The 19,321-nt window shown below is 42.5% G+C and overlaps 1 protein-coding gene across 1 annotated transcript; it reads right to left on the bottom strand.

The window, feature by feature from the left end:
- Positions 1-1,319: 1,319 nt before the first annotated feature.
- Positions 1,320-2,047, bottom strand: LOC140995697 (transmembrane protein 252-like). The gene is made up of 2 exons (XM_073465775.1): positions 1,782-2,047; positions 1,320-1,566 (listed from the first exon to the last, which is right to left on the bottom strand). The coding sequence occupies exons 1-2, from the start codon at positions 2,045-2,047 to the stop codon at positions 1,320-1,322; spliced, it is 513 nt and encodes a 170-aa protein (XP_073321876.1).
- Positions 2,048-19,321: the final 17,274 nt, after the last annotated feature.

The following is a 19,321-nucleotide window of genomic DNA, read 5'->3' on the forward strand; positions in this document are numbered from 1 at the left end:
GGCTGGCGTGGTTACACTTGGTCTGAGATTGTGAGGCCGGTTACTGCCTCAAAACAACATCAGAGATGGCTCGTTTTAGTGAAACATTCAGTTCACATGCAACAGATCTGCTGAACATTCCTGCAGCCAGATTGCCAAACGCACACTCCCTCAAAACTTGTTTTGTGACAGTTCACATTTTAAAGTGGCCTTTTATTGCGACCAGCCACAGGCATACCTGTGCTCCACACATTTTCTTCAGCACCTTGATATGCCACACCTGTCAGGTGGATGGATTATCTTGGCAACAGCGAGGGGACGTCACTAATATGGATTTTTAAGCAATTTAAGAGAAATAGGCCTTTGTGTGCATAGAAAGAGTCTCACATCGTTTAATTCAGCCCATAAAAACAAAAGTCCAGAATTTATAGTTATTTTTAGCGTTTATGACCAAACTGTCCAACTCTGAGAGGGAACATCTGTTGCTTCCCTCTTTCATCTCTTAATTTAACTTCAGCTTATTTGATTTTGTGTAACGAAGTTTCATTATTGTTGCAGCATGATCTAGAGATCTTATTGTCATAAATATAGTCATTCAGTAGTTTAGAAAATACAATTTTGAGATTTGGCTCAACCTACTTTGAAATTACATCAGGCTGTCTGGTAAGACTCAATTATGAAAGGTACTTCCCTAAAATGTCTTGAAGCGTGTGCAAAGACATCTTCATGATTTGTGAAGTCAAACAAGTCTGCCAGTGGTTGGCTCTATATTGAGAAATAAACATTTTGAACACAGGCACTACAATATAACAACATGATATTTTTATTCCATAACACAAATCACGCCAGGACAGGGGTAACATCATTCCCTCCCATAAAAACAGTCGTATTATTCCAGTAAACATACAGTGAGTGTTTGGAGCTACAGTGCAGGTAAAAGCGTGTTGTTTGTCAGTTCAGACATCCATGGATCCGACTGGATTAACTCTGTCCTCGATTTTTTTTTCATCTTAAACTTGCCGCTCATCCGTGCTTTGGGAAAGAGACAAAAACCTTTTGAGCCGCATCAACATAAAACAGTTTAACTCAACAGGCTGTACCGCTTTAAAGACCCTCTGGACTGAAACAGGCCTGTTAACATTGGGTCAGCACAGACATCAGAGTTCAGAGGCTGAGCACTGGGTTGTCAGCACGTCTCCAAGGTCAATTCATTTGGTAGCTGAGCAATCCAACCACATTTGGAGGCATCTACCATTCTTCTGGAGCTTTCTCTCTCAGAGTGATCTCCATCCAATCCATTCTCTCTGGGCCAGTTAGGCAAAAAAAAAAGGTTTTGCCCTTCAGTGTACAGACAAGACCTCTGCATCCACCTCCCCCTGCTGAACATGCTCTACCTGACTGTACCGAGGAGGCTGCTCCCAGCTCCATGTGCAGTCTGGAGCCTCTGAGCTGTCCTGGCTGTACAGAGGAGGAGCGAGGCTCATCACCACATCCACCTCGTCAACCACAACCACATACTCAGGGGCCGAATCAGGACACATCCAATCGCCTTGGGACTCCTCGTACGATGGAGGGAAGGAGCTTTGTCTGAAGAGGAAAAGACATGAAAACATTAGGGGCACTAGTTCAGTTTATTAAGTTTATTTTACCAGGATGATGTTTACTGATTAACAGATAAAATGACTGTAAATGACCCAGAGTCGACCTAGAATCAACCTAGAAATGTATTATTTTTCTTGTCAATCAATAGGCAGTTTTTTCCACTGTTGTTATCACTCTTCAGTGGTCACATGTGGTCTTACCTTTCAATAGTGTAGACCTGGATGTGCCGTTCATGTTCTCCTCTGTGGTACATCTTGCTCCTCATGCTGTGGCAGATGGTCCAGAAGACTCCGATGATCACAGCCAAGAAGCCGGACACGATCATGATGTAGGCTGGGATAAGCCTCCAAGTGTACCCGTACTCCGTCTGCAGGGACACCAGGTAGGCCCCGCCGCAGGTCAGCACAAATCCCACTGCAGGCACGACCATATGGGCCACGGAGCACAGCTGCTTCTTCACATTCATGGTCATTTCACTCACTTGTTGCTTCTTTATCTGAGTTTCCAGTTGCTTTTTCTTCTTTTCCTGTCCTCTGACGGAGAGAAGTACCTTCCCAAGTTGTGATGACACTGGTATCAGGCAGGAGGTATTTAAGGAGTCCTGTGGTTTGATCTCTTTAAGTAGCTGCTCTGTGACAATTTTACTCTTGCCTAAACATAAATAAATCCTCTTACCAGGTTTGAGGGTGAACAAATGCTGCTGCAGTTGAAGGTGTGTGAGTCTGTGAAAATGTCTTTGCCTCCTCAGACATAAGAGGAGGTGGCTGGGATGTTCCCGCCCTCCTGGTTGTATATTAATACAAGTTAATTAATCTGGTCAGAAGGAAGAAAGAGGGCGTGGAGTGAGACAAAAACACAGTCCAGGAAAACACCTCGGGCTAACATGACTATATGTAAAATCATAACAGAGAGGTGTGGGCTCCAAGTCTCAACATATTGTTTAGTTTGTCTGATATTGGGCTTGATTTTTATTCTAAATTAATAATTTTTACTGTATATGTTTAGCAGATGTTGTTTTTACCTTCAGTAGAGGTAGTATAGTAGTGGAGTAAAGTGAATAAAATATTAATTTGGTAAAAGTAAAACTCACCCAGATGAATAGTACTTGATTAAAAGTCTGATAGTATTTGATGTTAAATGTACTAGTAGTACTAGTATGAGTAGTATCAATAGTACATGCAGGCCATAAGTAAATTCTACACATATTTACATGTATGTATATATTTTATACTATGGGTCGACTGATAATCAACCTGGCTGAATTCTGATCTGATATTCAGCATTTTTCTGATAATCGTTTGATTCAATTTGATTAAATTTACTGTATTTATTCAAATTATCTTTTTATTTCAACCTTAACCTGGTGAAAAGGTCTAAATCACCACTATTTTATAGTTTAACAACAGCAAAAGTCAGAATTCTGAGTCTTGTAGGCAACAAAAAAGACACACAATCATGTGATATTTCTGGTTTGCTGTGATGTTTGTAAATCCTTCGCACATATTGCCTTTAATCTATACCAGGACACTTTTTAAAATGAATGTTAATATTATGCACGGCTGATGAAATACCTGTCAAGTTCAGCATTTGACCTCATTTAACCCTCCAACGTGGTCCCTATAGTGTTATTTCCAAGTTTACCTGCTCTTGATCAAATTGCATGCTCTCTGCCATGCCTTTATTTACTGTTTAAAACATACAACTGTTTACCTATACAAATTTTATTTCCAGAGCAATTATATTATGTTGATAGATTTAAAATAGCCTCAGTTATTCAGACCAAATGTGTTACCAGATAGTGGCACTATTACAGAACACCTCCTGTACATTTTACAGCAGAACACCGGACCCTGGACTCCTTCTACCTTTCAAGAAATGAACTAATGCAGTCGTATTTTTAGAGATTTCCGGTAAGCGATGACTTCATGTCTATGTAGGGAAATACATTTGATGATTTGACGGATGCGTCTTAGTTATCACAAACAGATACACGGCTGCCAGTGACCCTGGAGTGTGGGACAGACTGTGCTGATTAAATGTTTCAGTATTGCACAACTTTTTTTTTTTTTGACACAGCACAGTGCAGAAGTCACGAGGCTACTCCTCTATAAACTGTTTTCATGGAACTGGAAACTGGCTCACATGAACACAGCATGACAGAGCACAAATAGCAAACACAATTTACAGCATCAACTGAGCAAAATGCTCGTAATTGGCTGCATAATGTTTAATTTTTGTGTAATTCGATACAAGCATTTGTTTCTTTTTAAAGCTTTTCCTTGTTTTGTTCTCCTTCTCAAATATGAGATTAGGTAAATCCTATCCGATGAATGATATCCTTAAATTCTCTGTGTGTACTTCAGCCTTGATGCTTGTAACAAACTGCAATGTTCAGACTTCTTTTACAGTGAAAATATGACTCGCTTCTGACATAAAGCTGAATGATAAACTACGCAGTAAGCCAGCCCCACCTTGAACAAGGTCAGGTGCTCAAAACACCAATCCTTGTATTTTCCTATTGAGGTCAGTGAAGGTTTTTGCATACTTACATACATGCACATGGATCAAATACTCTAGGTTCAATATGGGAAAAAAACAAAAACAATGCAATGTGCAATTGTTTTATGGATTGCTCAGTAAATATATTCAAATTTGAGTTTTGCAGAGATGGATTCTATATAAACAATCTTGGATCAAGAGAAGACAAACTCTTGAGGAAATATATATAGGGAAAACGACTGTTGTGCTGCGTGTGTGACTTTACTTCCTCTTCCAACAAACGGTCTCTACCATGCACCTTCCTCTTTCCTCGATCAGAGGCGTCATTATAAGTCATTGCCTGATAAAACCATTTGTTATGAATGGCTCAGCAGGCTATATCTGGATGTCGCAACAGTATGAATGAACCCTGTCCACGCCCCCCTCAACGCTTGCTTGGAATGCAGCACAGTCATGAGAGCTGTTATTGGCACTCTGAGAAATGGTTTTACGAATCTTATCAATCTTATCAGTGTGGAGTTAATCCCCTGAGTTCTAGATATTGCACCACGTTGATGTTTTTCGACAGGTTTACACACCCCTGTGTCTGATGCACACGTCAGATACAGTATTAGCTTCTCGATAGGCGGGAATTACCAACAAATGACGGTTAATAGATTTGTGATCTTTGTGGATGATCTACACATTCAGCACTCTGATGCGGTATGCTCCCTGAGATGTCAAACTGTGATACTTTCTACAGTACAGGTACTTTACTCTGTTGTGAAAAACTACATCCCAAAAGATTTCTGACAACTCTATCGTATTATAAATCATCCGGCACGAACGAGCTGACCTGTTGGAAAGAATAAACTCCTGAAAAACAGGGGAATGACTCAACAATATGCTGCACATACAGAGGAATAATCAGAGCCAAGCGTTCACCTGTGCCGCGGTGTAATTTTCATCTGGGAATGCTTTATTGCTCATGGGGATTTCACTGTCTGTGTCATTATAACAGATCCACTGTAGGAAAAAAAAAAATCAGATTTCAAAGTGTTTTTTCCTCTGCAGGCTTGTTTTATTTGTATAACATCACTGTATGTGGTTGTGTGTTTTGGGGCCATGTTGGAGGGAACTGTCGTTGGTCTGGTATGCATCTGTTTGGCACACTGCTGACAAGTGGGGATGAAGAGGAGAAATAAAGGCGTCTCATTTTGAGGGTCTTTATTATAAACAGATCAGCTGACATTATCTCTGGTATTAGCAGAGCATTACAGCCGCTCTGCACAGTGGCTAGAAGATAACAGAGACTGTTTTACACACGTTCAGTCAACTTTAATTGAAACAATACTTAACGGAAATTGCAAGAAAACATATGGTATGTTCTCATTAATAGGATCCAGGCATGCAGCTACAGGGAACTCAAAAACTATTTGAGCATTTACAGACTTGTAGAGGCCGACTGATTTTCATACTTGGCGCTGCTTCATGTTTTCTCCACTGTAAGGGCACCCTGGCAAGCACTATATCATGTTTTATCTACCATACGAGGCATCCAATAGGGCACTTTTGCTGCGCTTCCCCCCCCCCCACACAATTTCTGTACCCTGGTACCACCGAGTCCACCAGTGATGCCCAGCCTAGGCCTGGTCAGGGACAATTGTTGAATATTGCTCCCAAACTCTCATTTTCTGTCCACTCTCTATACCGTTTACTCGATTATTAAGAATTATTAAAGAATAAAGAAAGTTGAATGGAGTGAATGCAATTTTGTTCTCAGCATTGAGATAGACTATTTAAAACATTCAAAAGCTACAAGTCTTTCTAGAAACAGTAACAGTTTTTATCCGAACTATTTAAAGTTCCTCTGAAATCTGTTCTCAGTGTGTTCTTTTCTAATTTGGGTGTACTGACCCTTTAGATTGGAGGTATTCAGATCGTTTGCTGAGGTAAAAGAAGTGTTACTGCAAAATTTAGATATCTCCCTACAAGTAAAAGTCATGCATACACACTGACCGTTATAGCTTATTGAGTTTTCACTTGTAAATAACGGATACATTCAATGTGCAGTCTATTACACATGCAGTCTGTATACCCTTAAATTAAGCTCGCTCTTGCACACACACACACACACACACACAAACACACACGCCCTCTCTTAGACCTCATTATTGAGTGATAATTATAGACAGAGTGAGACAGAGAGCCATTAGTTGTGAGGGACGGAGTGAAGGGCCGGTTATTAATCAGCTGGACTCTGATGAGGACCTGCCATCCCCTCCGTCATTAATACACATCAGGGTCGGACTGCACACTCAGCAGTACACAAGTTCACCACATCTGAAGACACACTGAGCAGGCGGATGTCAGTTATTAGATTGTGTATATGAGCATGTAATCATTTGCAGCAGTAGTACCATGACAGGTCCAGTGGGGGTGATGTTGCATTATTTTCTTTCACCAGTGCCCACAGCTTCTGAGCAAGAGCCCTGCAGCACAGCTCGGTAAAAACAATGTGAAACTAGAAGATTTAAGATGCCTAACTAAAAACAATCACTCCTCTTCTACCACAGCCGGTCCAGTGGGTTCATCATGTGGAGTAAAAGTGTCTCTGAGACAACACACATGTAACTCTAATGGGATCCATTTGGAGGCAGGGGGGAAGCTTCCAAGCCTGCCTGGTTTCGATAACCGTGATGCTCTGGTTCACTTGGGATTTTGTGGTTGAGATTTTTCCCCATTTTGTCACAGATTATAAATCTCCTCAGCTCCAACATCTTTATACGGTAAAATCAGTCACTTACGCGCCAGATGAGGTGTTATTTTTATTATTTTGGGGATGATATTAAAGATAAAAGCGATATATTAAATGTGAGCTATGTATGTTGAAAGGGAAAGTGATCTTAAAAGCTGGTCATAAAGAACAGAAAGATAGAAGGGGAAGTAAAAGTTAAGTAGGCCAGAAGGAGGGGAGGGAAGGAAGGTTTTAAACTTTTCAAACTTTTTCATTCTCTCGTCTTTTGCGTCTCCAAGTGGCTCTCTTACCGCTCTTTCCATGTCCGTCTTCTGGTCTTTCATGTGCCCTTGCCTGTAGTGTTCCACTGCTCTTCCCTGTAGTAGCTGTATAAACCCTCGCAGTTGTCTGGACTAGCCGAGGCAGGAGGGGATCAATGAGGAGATCGATAGGGTCCCTGGGAGTCCTAATAGCCCTGTTACTGCTCCCTGACTCCCTGCCTGGCTGCCTGATATAGCAGCACACTAGGGGTGGGGAGGCAGTGTGTGTGCGTCTGTATGGGTGTGTGTGTGTCATCCAAATCCTGTCTACAACCCCCTGCTGAGTCTGTACTTACACTTCGGTCATGATACAGCACAACAAGTTCAGTAATTGCACCCATTGAAGGGGTTGATGGCTGAGGATGTGTTCACTTTCAGGAAGTACAAGAAGAAGGTCCTGCAAAACAACAATGATTCATGAGTGTCACTGAAAGGAGGAATCGTTAACACAACAAACATTTGTACTGAGGTACCTCTACTTTACTTAAAGGGGCAGTGCACTAATTTTACAAGCCCTGTGTCCCCTGGAATTCACTTCATACTTGACATTTCAGCAACTCAAGCAGACCACCAATACATTTGTTCATGTCATATGAAACACACTGACATTTCTAAAATACATATCATATCACGTTCACATTACACGTTAATGACCTGACCATCAAATCAGGAGATGGAGGCGATTTCCAGCCATGTTTGTGCCGACTAAACCGGATGCTTTTAACAAGACCTCGGGCAGACTTGCCAACCTTGAGGCCTCAAAAATATGGATTCGAAACCAAAGACGGCTTCTAGGGGTCTTACCCTAGCTTCCTGTATTCTGGTGACATTTAAAGAATGAAAATAACAAACATGATCAGTAAAATGCAACAGCGAAATCGATGTGGCACAATTTACATCGCCTTTCCTTCAAAACTTAACATAATAAATGGAAATTCATCTCTCCAGGGCATCTGAAGTTTGTTTAAAAATCCTTTCTCCTTAATTTCTCTTAGCATCTCTCACTCACTGAGGAGGACGAGGCGCAACAGTACAGCAGGCTACACTCTGCAGTGCCAGAAACAGGCTGTGATAACCAAAAGGGGGGAAAATAAAGCAAAAAAAATGTCATAAATTTGGAGAGATACAGGAGAATTGGCAATGAAAAATGGGAGTCTCACAGGAAAATCTGGAGGGTTGGCAGGTACGACCTTGGAACATCTCCCGACGTGTTTGTGGTGACGAATGCAGGTATTTTAAGCCAAAATATGAACTTTTCCTGACCCTAACCAAGTCCCTAAACCTAACCAGACTATAAGCACAGTGTTGAGGCATCATAAAATTGAAAAATGAACCTAAAGAAAAGTAAAGCTGCGACATAAAGAAATGTTAATGTTCTGGCAACTGGATTGGGTATCTTTATTTCACTTTAATCATACTGTAGCTGTAAAATGCAGATTGTAGACAGTGTAACATTTAAATACGTTGGCGTTGGATGTAGAAAAAAATGTTGTCACTGTTCAGCCTGCGAAAACAGTTGTAGCCTATAAAGTCTTCTGTGGCTCTGAAGGGACCTTAGTGTCTGAAGTCTGAGAAAATAACATGGAGTGTGAAAGAAGTGGGTGTTTACAAGTCAGGGAGGGTCTAATGAAAGATGGTATGCAGTTGCATTATGGGTTACTGGATGCAGTGTTTATGGAGGATTATGTAATGGATTAAGTCTCTGAATATCTTGGCTGCTGCTGCGTTAATTGGGATCATTTTCACCTTTTTTTGCTACATTTTACTAAATGTGCGTCTGTGGTTTACATCTGTGGGCTGCATGTGGGTTCTTTACTGTCTTCAGGTGGGTGAGTGGTGAAATTATTTTGTTACATGTTGTTGTTTACTGCATACTCTTAATAATAATCTTATTGTAATGAAAATATATAAAGTTGGAGTATATCAAATAGTCTACTTTATACATTTCAGAAGGAAATATTGTACTTCTTACTTCGCTACATGTATCTGATAACAATATCTACTCATTACAATAAAATAAAAAGTGTCTTTCAAACCATATAATCATACATGGTACATCCATACATTGTTACAGATTAAACTACTCAGTGGGATTAAAGTGAATCCCTCAGTAATAATCCAATATTTTATATACTGACACTTATACACACACCTTCATGAAGGTTTTGATATTTAGTTTTTGTTGAAACTGTCGGAAAAAGGTGTTGATTCAATATGTGTTGATATTGGAGGCTGCCATTTGAAATGTATTGGATTATACTGCAAGGTGTTTCTATTATTTAGTCATTGATATAAATGGAAACGAGTAAGTATTACAAACTTTTACTTGAGTTTTATTTATAATAGATCATTTCAGCATTGTGTTGCACTTCCCTCCACGCAAGGCATACATAAATAACATTTATCTAATGTGTCTGACATGGCTTTTGCAGAAAAAAAAGTATAAAAACCACATTACAATCCGTAAAGTGGCACCTATACGTTGACAATAGACAACTGGTTCTAGCAGAGATATGTTAAATTGATTAATCTGTTTATGTGCCTGTGACAAGGATCAAAGATATAAAGTTGAACGCAGTGGTCCGACTTATGTTAGCTTATTTTATGTACTGTGTTGCTTTGCTATTGTATTTGATAAACCAAATCTACCCAACAGCGACATCTCACCACTGGTCTCGTCTAGCGAGATTAGTTACCTGGCCCAACAATACATTAGTGAAGGTGTTGCTGTTGGCATTTTAAATGAATGAGATGTATACACACTTTGAAATAACATCACACATTGAGCGCAGAGAAACTTTAAAGGTCCAGCTATAAATGTGAGAACAGCCTTCTATTGTGAAACTCTGCACATACATCATTCTACATATCGAAGCTCAAACACTCAAACTGTAGGAACAAAAAGAAAAATGCATTTTTCTCTGGAGGAGGACTTTAAGTCAAGGGCTTGAATTCAACTAACACCCCTGGCTGATGACACATTTGCATCACATTGATGCCCGCAGCTCCACCTGGTGTGCATTTGCCACTACTGAGGGTTGACGAGAACAAAGAAACTCAACGTATGTCTGATATTACAGGGAAGAGTTTGTGCAAAACTTCTCCACAAAACTCCCAGAGAAATTTCTGATTTGTAGCTGAGATGATGAAGCCTACTGCATCGCTTGTGTCATCCAGCCCTTGTCTGCTACCCCCCTCTGAGCCTGCATTGATATTTACACCACGATACAGTGCAGGTTCTCTCAGTGTGCCCACTCGAAAATGAGTTGTGAAGAAGTACAATATATCAGGACTGCCAAAGCTTGCCGCTATCCGAACACCCCGCTGATTTCCCAGATTATCAGGCTTCACACTGGCTCCTCAGTTGTGGTAATAAACATGTGTAATGGAGGTTTGTTGTTGGTGAGAAAAGGAGCAACAACAAAGTGAGTCCAACTTAGGTGATTTTTGCAGTCTGAATTTCAGGATGTTATTTGTACCAATTAGATCAAAAACCAGGAACAATGAGGGTTTAGTTTTGGAAAGCAGATGTCTTTGCTGTCGGGTCATCGCTGGGTTTCCCTCAAACATCCAAAACAGATGGGTGAGCATGAAGAGGAGCCAGCAGGGAAGAGTTTTACAAAATGTGGGCTTTGCACTCAAATCCTTTAGCACATTTACAGTTGAGGTGTGGTTACAGGGAACAAAACCCTGATGTGTTTCCACTCTAGCACCGCAGAGACGATGTTATCATTTCCAATCATTCAGGCATCAGTACGTCTAATTCAACGAAGAGATTATATACGGTGTAGATCTACAAGGGATGCCCACGCCCTCATCAGACAATATGCCTCTGCAGCTCATTTTAACTACCCACAAATACGCCTGTGATCCCAGCCATACACCACATACATCACATAGTGTGGATGTGAGGATGTAAAGTTCAAAGATCCGCAGTGGAGTCATGTTGAAGGCAGATGTTGCGCTATATATCAAGAGTTCCCGCATTACGTTCCTCCTGGGTAAGATGATAAGATGATAAGGCCAGGGCCGTCCTGCATGGGCCGGGGGGGAGAGGTAATAATCGCAGCGTATAATTCAGGGTAATGAAGGCTCCGCCACTAGATCAGCCATAAAGAATGATAGGGGAGGCAGACGGGGAGCCGCTCACGCGTTTGACCTCCACTGGCATCCCTCCACCTCCTATAAATTTGTGCTGTGGTCTGACTCTGGGCGAAGGGGAAGACGGGGAGGAGGGAGACGGGAAGGAAGGAGATGGACAGATGTGGAAAAGGAGGAGATGAGAGACAGAGTTAAAGAAGCGTGTGATTTAGAGGTCAAATCACAGATCTTTGGAGCGATATACTGTACTTCTTGGGCTCTCTGAGATTCCTGGACCCGGAACAGTGCTCCGTAACGTGTGAGAGGAGAGAACAGATGCAAAGAAGAGCCTCTTTGTTTAATTTCTTGAGATTGCAGCACTGTGAGGCTCCTGTCAGCTGTGAGTGACATATGAAAACATCACTAAAATAAACGGTGGCATCGATTACCATCAAACAAGGAAACGTTGTGCCATCGCTCACACAAACCCTCTCTCCCACTCAGCGCTTCCCTCCCTCACCGTTTTCCCTCCCGTTCATCGGTATGCATGCGGTGTGGCGGTGTACTGTGGGCAGACTGGGCCGCGTTGCTCTCCTCTACATGTCTGCTAAATGACAGTAATTATTTTCCTGGGCTGCAGGCGACTCATGCATGTTTTATTTCCACCTCCACCTCCCCCATCTGCCTGCATGGCGATGCATGGCACACACTGGTGAGAGGAAAAAAAAATACAGCAAAGCATTTTATTTCTCTCCATACCTTCCTATGGGTCCCCACTGGGTTCTCCAGCCTCGGTTCCTTTACTGAGGGGCCCCAGTCTTTTATGGTACCAGAGGGGTTTTTTGCAGGGACTGACAGATGCTGTTAGGCTGGTCTCATGATGGTCTAGACGCAGATAAAGATACCTAATGGTGGTTTGGGTACACTGGCTGCAGTTGTAAGCATTTTGCCACAAAATGGCGACCGTGTTTCAATTCAGTTCCAGGTGTCACTTGGTGTTGGGGTCGACATCCATCAGCGCAGTTTCTCTTCATTTCACCCAACCTACAGCAACTCCTCCGCTCAGACAGAACGGTCAACCGCAAACTAAAACTAAAGAAGCCAACCCCCGTCAGAACTCCAGGTTGCCTGATGAATGCATCCTATTAAATCCAGAGAAGGTTGTGTCCCCCCCCCCTTCATGGCACCGTGTTGTGTGTCACGCCGTCCTGTGACATGCAGCTCGTTTGGTGCGACTCAGGGGATCTCTAATACCCCTGCAGCTTTCATAATGAACATGTGGCTTCACTCTCTTGGGCACAATTTAGCGTAATTCATAAGCAGAGGACGGGGCATTAGCCAGATGGTGCTGTGGGTGGCATCCTTTCTCTGGCCATCCATTAGAACTGCGTCGGTGACAAATTCCAGTGTGTGGAGACAGACAAGGTATCCGCTTTCAACATCCATTCGATTGTTTATGTGTGTGTGAGAGAGAGGGTGAGTAGTGAGGGTGTTATAAGTGGGTAACTGGGATCTATGTGGCTCAGGTTTTCTCAGGGGACACGAGTAAAGTTAGAGAAGTAAAAAACATGAATAAATGTAGATGCGATGAACATTTTTAGAAATATACGTGCAGTGGCCGAGCTAAGGATAATTGAAAATGATAGAGTGCCTTAGGGAATTGAAAGTTGGGAGTTTGAAGAAAACAATTTATACCAGATTTATTGAGGATTTAATTTATCTCAATATGTCCAACCTAAATCAATTATTATTTTGGGATTGCTTTATGTTATATTCATTGAGCCCTGTACATCCTTGGTTATTTTTGATTGTTTGGAGGACACTTTAATCCTCATTACAAGCAAACATTGATGATGGGTCTGATATTAGTCAGAAATCAGATTCTAAAAGTTGCATTAATCAATATTTTCATATGAAAAATGGGACAAATTTGTGTTTGTAATGTGAAAGGGTTGCTTGTAATGATGATCCTGGAGATAATTATCACCCAACTGCAAAGGGAAAGGAGGAGAAGCAGTATAAAGAGCGACAAGTCTGCATAGAGAGGATGAAGGGGATAGATGGTTGGATTAAACAAACCCAGGACTTTCATTTAGGAGGCCAGAGTGAAACCAGAAGTCAGCTGTGAGTTCTTTAATTAACGTAACTCAGGTAACGTATGAACACTGTGTGTGTAACCCAAACCAAGATGTTTTCCTAAACCTAACCAAACTCACTGTACAATGAAGGTCCAATGGGCCTGTTGCTGGTACGCTGCAACGGCCATGTTGTTTTGAAAATGGTGTTATGTGATGTTTTGGCAATCACTGGCAATCGACCTATTCAGTCGTTTTGGTATGAGGATGTACTGGTATTGAAGTAGCAGAGCATTGTGGATGGGCTTGGGTGGATAGTTGGACCATGTCCAGGATGTAGGATGGGCCTGAGCCATTCACAGCAGTACCAGTGACTTGAATTGGATTCGAGCAGCCACTGGCAGTAAGTGCACAGTGCAGAGGTGTGGTGTAGAGTGGACAGACAGAGCCAGTGATGGGCATAGTGCAGCCAGATAATTCTCACAGACCAGAACTACAGGAAGGAGGAAAGTGAAGATAGTTGTGGCTCAAAAACACAACTCCAGAGTGGCAAAATAGAGAAAAGTATTATCACTGTTAATACGGGTTTGGACACTGGAAAGCAACAAGTTCACCTGGTTTCCAAAAGTGGTTACAGTGATGTCTGTGACACACTTCCCCCAAGGGGAAAATATCTGTAGAGAGACAAGGTGACTTTCACTTACCTGGATGTCTTTGTGATAAAGGAACCACAATTGTTTCCTTTTGATTATAAACTATGATGATATCATCCAGCTATCCTTTCTTTCTTACTTTCTTTCTTTCTTTCTTTCTTTCTGGTTTTCACAGGACAGAGACAGTAATATGTTTATGTTTTTGTTTGTAGATATGACACTAACCAACTTGCAAATAGAAACAGCATCAAAAAGAGAAGGGCTGATGAATAAAAAAATCAAACGTTTATATGAGCCAAAGATTTTTAAAGGCACCAATTATTTCAGTCTGCTCATGACTTGAGAGTGGTACCTACAAACACACACACACACACACACACACACACACACACACACACACACACACACACACACACACACACTTAGGAATGAATATCTGTAACAGACTCAAATGCATGTGTACACACACACACACACACACACACACACACACACACACACACATACATTCTGATCAGCAACTCAGCCTTGCGTGGCTCTCACTTCGTCAGTGGAGGTGTCAGGGTCCCCATGGCAACTGTATAATGGGGCAGGCCTAATTCAATCCCAGGGGCGAATGGTGGGTCTGGCGGAGCCGCAGAGGGAGAATTGGTCTGGGTCTGAAACCTACTCAAGTCAGAGCCGATGTGTTGTAGCTGCCGCATGCTCAGTCACCGAAGAGAAAACATTCTGTCTCCACTCAAACCCAACTTTCGCATCCACTCTTAATCTCTTCTTTTGGCATAAGTCCTCTCCGCTCTCTTCCTCCTTTGACTCGCCGTCTCTGATTATGCTCCTACTCGAACCTCGCTCTTATTTATTCACCCACTTTTTCAGCAACTATTTTCTCTCTTCATGACTGCACTTCCTTGCCTTTCTTCCTTCCTCCTCACTCCCCTCCTTCTATCTCTCTCACTTTGGTCTCTGTTCGATCAATACCTCATACACTCTCCCTTCTCTCTCTCCCTTCTCTCCCTCTCTCTCTGACATTCAGACTCAGGAACCTGATAGGATTTCATTAGTACCTCTGGATCTTGTTGTATTATTGTTATCCCTCCCTGAAGAAGACAGGGATTAGCGCTGGGGCTGGAGACAACTTAAAGTAATAAGCCCGGCGCCAACAGTCCACAATCACACACACACACACTCGTACATCCACAAAAGGTGAGCAGGGAAGAGGAGATCCACATGCAAACAGGAGGAGGCAGCCAGCACACTATTCCCGTATTGTTATTACCGTACCAAACCAATCACACAGCTTCATACATGCAGCCTAGTGAGAGTGGGGCTCGCAGCTTGTTAGGGAGGGAACAGGGGGAGAATGATGCGTAACTCCTGTCACTGGTTCTGCATATAGAAAGGCCTGGGACTGGCCTGGGGCTATCAGTGTTTGCAGATGGGGGAGGGGAGGAAGGAAGTGGGTAGATTTGCATCCCTTTGACTCTATATCTCTAAGCACCAGAGGAAGAGGAAGAGGAAGAGCAAGAGGAGAGGCTGTGTGAAAACACCAGAAATTATACTGAGAAAACTGTTGGTCGGTTGGTAGCTGTTGCTGATTGGTGCCGTCGAGCTCCACTCATGCAAGCATTTAATCCAATCTGATTTACATATTGTAGTGTTCGCCACAGTTGCACTTGACATAAAGTGTTTTCCACTGATACAAGCCCGGCCACACTCACGAGAGAGGGGGAGAGAGAGACGATGTAGAGCCGAGGCTGCACTGTTCACACAACCATACACAGGCTCAGAGATTGGCCATTACATTGACTTGAATAGATTTCTTGTGTGCATGAATAGCCCAGTGAGAAGGGAAAAAAAAGACTGTGTTTCCTCTCCATGGGTTCATATTGATATTCATAGTGGCTCTCCACACCGAGAGCACAAATGTCACTGAAAACGGCCTTGATATATGCTCTCATTCTCTCCTCTTCCTGTCGCTCCATCCCTCTTTCTCTCTGTCTCTCTTCCCCCTTCTTTGTTCCCGTTCGCCGGACGCACGGTGCCTGCTGCTGCCGGAAAGGGGGAAAAAAAGTGGACTGGATGATGGAGCGAGTGGGGGACATCACGCTGTTACTCATTTAGGCTTTTAATCAACCAGCGATGGAATGTTAAAGCTATCTCTTCCCATGAAGCCTGCTAACCTTGACTATGGTGTTGTTTATTCCTGCAGTGCGGCCCCAGAGCCTGTGCACGCTGCACACACTATTAAATGTCACATCACCTGGAATTTGGAAGCTCTGTTTGGTTCTGAAGGCTATTCTGCAAGCATAAAGGAATGTGGAGATGGCATGAAGTCATTTTCAGCCCAAATTTCACATCTGTGGTGTCTGTATCAGAGCCTGCAACATTTTTGTCATTCCTATACTACAGAATATTGAATTTAAAAGCACTGCAGGCGACGCGTCATGTTATATGTGTGTTTTACATCTATGAAACATATTGCAAGAGGGAAAGGGGAGTCAAGTGGGTTTTTCCTCCATTTCTCAGCATCCATTGTGACATTATAAACACTGGCTGACAGATTTAGAATCTTTGGACAGGCATCCGGCACAGTGTTGGCAATAACAATGAGAGATGAAGTGAAAGTATTTTTGGGTGGGAGCAGTCTGGTCGCAGGTGTGTAAATCTCTGTGTATTTGTTAATTGTCCTTGGAAACCAGATGACAGCACTGTTGGCTCAGGTTTCTCGCTTGGGCTGGGAAGTAGGCACAATATGGGGGTACAACCCGATGGCAGAATAAAGGTTGGCAGTGCAGGTTTAATTCTAAACTTTATATTGTGACAACATTGTTCTTATAGTCTGATTAGGTGTAGACAGTGTTGTAGCCAAGACCACCTAAACCGAGACAAGTCGTGACCAAGAGCAGAGTGTATGGAAACCAAGTCATGACCAAGACCAGAGTGTATCGAGACCAAGACAATGCCAAGACTTTAAGGGGTTGAGAGTGAGATCAATCACGAGTACTACAACACAAGGTTTCAGATCTACCACTTAGTTAACGTTAGAAAAAAAAAATGTTTTGACTTACTTGGTCCTGCTGCAAATTGTCCCAACGTCTCATCAGATATATCCAGTTGTGTTGCCACAAACATGGCTAGAAAATATCCAGAAGTCTCATTAAAAATATATATCCATAAATAAGCTTTGTCTTTCTCTGGCTGTCTGTCACACCATAAACCATGCCAGTACCTGCCACTAGTTGCTCAAAGGACACTGATTGGTTCAACACCTATGTGCTCAACCACATGTGCATTGCTGGAAGATTAAAGATGAAATCAGGAGCATATGTGATCTTGCGAATCCAGCTGCCTCGGAAGGTAAGGATAAAATTAAAGAAAGTCCATTTATTTGTCAGCCTTCACAAAACTGTTGATGCTGACATTCACACCAGAAGATCTTAAAATCTGAGCACTAACAACAACCTATTTGGTCTAAGTCGTTTTTGAAACAGAATGAAAACCCTTATCATGCGGGAGGCATGAGTGCAATTCAGCTAAAATGATATGCATAAAACAAACACCAGATGAGGCCCTGCAGAGTAGCTGCATATTTCATGGAAGAGCTTCCCCGATCTGGTGGTAGTTCAAATGACATTTGGCTGACTTGTTATACATAGCTCAATATCTTCCAATAGCTTACAATGATTACCGATATTGGAACCAATAAAACATTTGTGGGCCAGAAATTGTGAAAGAATAAAATTAAATGATGTGTGTAACTTTGTTCTAACATTTTATGTCCCTCCAAGGCTCGTTCCGCTCTGCCTGAAAACGGCGAGAATGTCAAAAGAGGCAAAAAAGATGGCACCACAGTGTGTGCTCAGGGTGTAAGTTATGGCCGTAACTTTCTCACTCTGTCAGGCGCTTTAACCGTCTGTCCTGGAGGACACATTAACTCAGTATCCTTAAATAAAGTCCTTTAAATAAAGCTGGGGGAGTTAAATAATGAGAAAGCTGCTCCCACTGTCCTTTCTGCTTTTAAATGAACCTCTGCCTTTCTTATTAATGTCCCCTTATCGCTCATCACGGCCACTGACCCGCTGCTGTAACCCCTTTCCACTCAACCACATGAGAAGCTCCGGCAAGTGGTCGCCGCAGAAGTAATTGAGGGCAATTTTCAAATTAAAATTTAAACCCCTCGTCCATCTTCATGCGGTGGGAGGGAGCGGAGGAGAGGGGTTTCGGGGCTGATGACTTGATCAGCTTTTGCGAGCTGGGCAGGTACTCAGGCTGGGCGAGGTGGGATGATGAACGAGGGGCATTAATCTCTGTGACAGAGAGAGAGGAGTTAGCAGCGGTGATAGCAGCGCTAACGGCTTTAATTAGCATTTAATCAGACGCCTCGGGGCCGATGGAGGGGGAGAGAGGAGATCAAACTCCAACGGCCTTCTGTAAGAAGACGAGGAAAGGAAGACAGTCCCTGTGGTAGCTGGGCTGATGCTGCAGGCTGTGTTGAAGAACACATGCCTATGATCCTTTTTTTGTACTGCCGTAATGATAGCAAGCTCGATGCACCACAAAGGCCCTGAACCTTTTGCAGAAAGCTGTAGTGTTAAAAGAACATAGACTGCACTCTCACATACTGTAAATGTTCAGGCTGTGGGCTTTTCCTGGATAGTTCGACTCCACGGGTACTGGAAGGCTTATTATTTATAGATAGGGGCGATTAAGGAAAATTCAAAGACCCCTGACAATGAATATGCGTTGGACCCCAGATATACTGTTGATTCTAGAGTTGTGGGTGGAGCTCCATGCAAAGTTTAACCAAATAGAAAATGCAAATTATGATCACTGATATGATTATTAGGAGTTGGTTTGTCAAGATAGAAGATTCTCCAATTGGATGCCAGTAAAAGATCGCAGAAGATGGTGCAACAAGATACAAGGTGTGTGCTAAATGTACAGTGTTTATCATTTAAAACTAGGTTTGACTTCTTGTATGCTAACAAACAGCATTCTGATATAGCTGTTCCTCCAGGTGTGTGAAGACTGAGCGGAGGGCAGTGGATATGGCATCCTCCGTGGATCTTTAGGCTCTAAAAGCATACTGGTGATGGGAATGTTGTCTTTGATGTGCTGGAGAACCAGTTTCATTTGCATTTACTGTAGCAGAGAAAAATTCAACACTCAGCTTGAATTTCTGTTGCATGCAATGTGCCACTCATAAATGCTAATGGAGAGTGGAAACTAAATAAAACTGATGGCCACAGCTGTGGCAGGGAAAAAGAAATGTGTTCACCTTTTCAACAAGGTTTGTAGTGAAGTGGTTTGTGAGTAGCGTACAGAGTGCTGAGGAAAAAACATGATTTGTTGGAACAATTAAAACATGGTATTATCCAGGAGACTTCCATTGAGAAC

This window comes from Pagrus major, chromosome 5 (genome assembly GCF_040436345.1).
Source record: "Pagrus major chromosome 5, Pma_NU_1.0".
In the NCBI taxonomy this organism is placed as follows: Eukaryota; Metazoa; Chordata; class Actinopteri; order Spariformes; family Sparidae; genus Pagrus; species Pagrus major.

Bases quoted from the DNA above. Each gene is read 5' to 3' on its own strand.
- LOC140995697 (XM_073465775.1), bottom strand. From the start codon at position 2,047: ATGAATGTGAAGAAGCAGCTGTGCTCCGTGGCCCATATGGTCGTGCCT. The intron at 1,567-1,781 runs GTAAGACCACAT...TTTCCTCTTCAG, and splicing joins CAGGTCTACACTATTGAAAG to ACAAAGCTCCTTCCCTCCAT.